Source organism: Alligator sinensis, unplaced genomic scaffold (genome assembly GCF_000455745.1).
Source record: "Alligator sinensis unplaced genomic scaffold, ASM45574v1 scaffold553_1, whole genome shotgun sequence".
In the NCBI taxonomy this organism is placed as follows: Eukaryota; Metazoa; Chordata; order Crocodylia; family Alligatoridae; genus Alligator; species Alligator sinensis.
In genome coordinates this window covers 478,649-481,426 of record NW_005842389.1, presented here as the reverse complement: position 1 = coordinate 481,426, position 2,778 = coordinate 478,649, and the positions used below count along the sequence as shown (strand labels likewise).

The following is a 2,778-nucleotide window of genomic DNA, read 5'->3' as shown; positions in this document are numbered from 1 at the left end:
GGAGTGAGGGGCGCCAGCGGGGGGAGCTGCCTGCATAGTGACCCCCTCCACCCCCAGATCGTGGTGACCGTGTGGAAACGAGACCGGGAGCAGCCCGAGGTGCGGGACTGTGGGTACCTGAGCCTGCTGCAGACACGGGCGCCCGCCCAGCTCTTCCGCCAGGAGCAGGGGGCCTTCAAGGCCCAGGGTAGGTCCCCGGTGCCCCCCCAGGTACCTCCATGGCCCCTATCGTGCCCCCTCCCCCCTCATGCCCCGTCGGTGCCCCTCACTCCCGACCTGCAGCCCGCTCAGGCTTTGCCCTCTAACCTCTGCCCTGCAGTGAGCACCATGCTGACCGTGCTGCCCCCGCCCGTGGTGAAGTGTCGGCAGCTCAGCGTCTCCGGGAAGTACCTCACCGTGCTCAAGGGTGAGGCGGGGGCCGGGGGACCCACACTTGGTCATGGGGGGGGTGTAACAGTGGGGCCTTCCTGGCGCTGGTTAGAAGGTGAGCAGCCAGCTGTTTCTGAGCTCAGCGCCCATCTCTCTCGTGTCCTGCACCTTGATGGAAAGCAGTTAAGATGCTACCCACGTGGGAGGCTGCCCATTTCTTGCTCCAATGCCAGGGGGTGCTATCTGCAGCTCCGAAACCTCCCCTACACCGCAGGCCATGCCTCGCAGGTGGTATCTAAGCTCTTAACACCTCTGGGGCCCATAACCCTTTAGCCTGGATCCTAACTAGATTCCTCCTAGTCAGGTGGCCTACTCCGCCCTCATTCTGGACTGCCTCGCTCCCCGCACTCTTCCCCGCCTCGGTGTGGCCCCCTCCGGGACCTCCGGCCACACAGGCCCTGGCCTCATCTCCAAGGCCAGTCAGAGCCCCAGGACCCCGGCTCTGGCCCGTCCCTCATGGTGGGCCCCTGGCCCTTTTGACCCTTCGGGTCCGGCCCCAGCATTGACCAGTCGAGGGTGCCTCAAATCAGGTTTCTGAGCAACTAGCCCACACTCTCTTACATGGGTCCGCCTTCTCGGGCCCTGCTACAGGGTTACACACCCAGCTGTGGGGGCTGGGGTTATTGCTCCTTGACCTGCCTTTCACCGGGGAGGTAACCTGCCTGGCATTTCTTGGGGGCTCCCATGCCACTAGGAGCCCCACCAGGCCACCCATCCCCAGCAGGGTGCACTTTTAGGTCATGTCCAGGACCAGGAGCCTCCAAAACATCCCAATAAGCTCCTGCTCCTGCCACCAAGCTGTTCCTGAGCCTCAGCTCCACCAGCTGATGTCTCTCACAGGGCTGCCAACAGCAAACTGCTGCTTCACCCTTTATATCCTGGATCTCAAAATGGCCACTGTACTCGAGCACCTGGCTGCTGCCTGCGCCAGCCCTTAAAGTGGCAGGCACCAACAGTGCCCTGCCACAGGGAGCATGGGGAGGGGGGAGGGTCTGTGGCTGCCCCTCACCCCCTCCCCCCACTGTCCCCCAGTACTGAACCGGTCATCGCTGGAGGAGATCTCGGTGCGAGATGTGCGGATTTTGCCCAACTTCAACGCCAGTTACTTGCCCGTGATGCCCGACGGCTCTGTGCTGCTCGTCGACAATGTCTGGTCAGGCCCGGGAGGGGGGGCGCTGAGCTGTTTGTGGGGGCTGTGAGGTGCCCTTCCCTGTGTCTCTGACCCCCTCCAGGATCATGGGGGCCTGGGGGTCCACAGGGCTCACCTCCGTCTCCCCCGGCAGCCACCACTCCGGGGAGGTGCCAGTTGGGGCCTTCTGCCGGGTGCCAGGGGCCGGCGCCGCCCCCCCCTGCGCACTGCGGGCCCTGGAGGAGCAGAGCTTCCTCTTCCAGCTGCATGCACCCCAGCAGCCCCCGCCTGATGCCAAAGAGGTGGGTGGGGCTATGAGGCTGCCAGTTTGGGGGTGGGATCATGGGGCTGTCACTAATAGCATGGGTGGAGTTACTGAGGTGTCATATGATCAGGGGCAGGGCCGTGTGGCTGTCACTCATAGCTTGGAGGTGGGGCCATAGGGCTGTCATTTAGAGGGAGCCGGGCTACTAAGCTCAGTCATTACCTAGGGGCATGGGTGTGTCAGGGGTGGGGCTATACAGCTGTCACTCAGTCTTGGGGGTGGGACTATACATTGGATGCTCCTAGCTGCGGGGTAGGGCTCTAGGGATGCTTTACAGGCCTGGGGGCGGGGCCTGGGAGCTGTCCATCAGGCCTGGCCCCACCCCCAGGGGCTGGAGGTGCCGCTGGTGGCCGTGGTACAGTGGTCGACGCCAAAGCTACCCTTCACCAGCAGCATCTACACGCACTACCGGTGAGTGACCCCACGTGACCACTGCAACCTCCCAGTGACCCCTCTATGACCTCCCAGTGACCCCCCCATGACCCCCTAGTCCCCCTGGCACAGGTTGCCGAGCATCCGGCTGGAGCGGCCGCGCTTCGTCATGACAGCAGCGGTGGAGTCACCTGTGTTGCCGCGGCAACGCTTCACTGTCACCTACACACTGCTCAATGACCTGCAGGACTTCCTGGCTGTGCGACTTGTCTGGGCCCCTGAGGGCGCAGCCGCAGGTGGGAGTGGGGCCAGGGAAGGGGCGGAGCCAATGGGGAGAGGGCTCCCACTTGCCCTGACCCTCTCCTGCTTCTCCTCAAGGTGCAGGGAAGGTGCCGCCCGGATCAGCGCCCGGCCCAGGATCAGGACCGGGGCGCCGGGCGGCGCAGGCCGCACTGGACTCGCTTGTCTGCCACACGCCGCTCGCCCGCCTCGGCCACTCACGCAAGGGCAGCGCCCTCACCGG

General features: G+C 64.8%; 1 protein-coding gene across 1 annotated transcript in view; it reads left to right on the top strand.

The window, feature by feature from the left end:
* CUNH7orf43 (chromosome unknown C7orf43 homolog) overlaps positions 1–2,778 on the top strand; it is a 4,982-nt gene that overhangs the window by 1,166 nt on the left and 1,038 nt on the right. The window contains exons 2-8 of the mRNA XM_025211099.1: positions 5–187; positions 320–406; positions 1,462–1,582; positions 1,713–1,860; positions 2,212–2,294; positions 2,388–2,551; positions 2,634–2,777. Of these exons, the coding sequence (XP_025066884.1) occupies positions 5–187; positions 320–406; positions 1,462–1,582; positions 1,713–1,860; positions 2,212–2,294; positions 2,388–2,551; positions 2,634–2,777 (930 nt within the window). The remainder of the gene's footprint in view (positions 1–4; positions 188–319; positions 407–1,461; positions 1,583–1,712; positions 1,861–2,211; positions 2,295–2,387; positions 2,552–2,633; position 2,778) is intronic.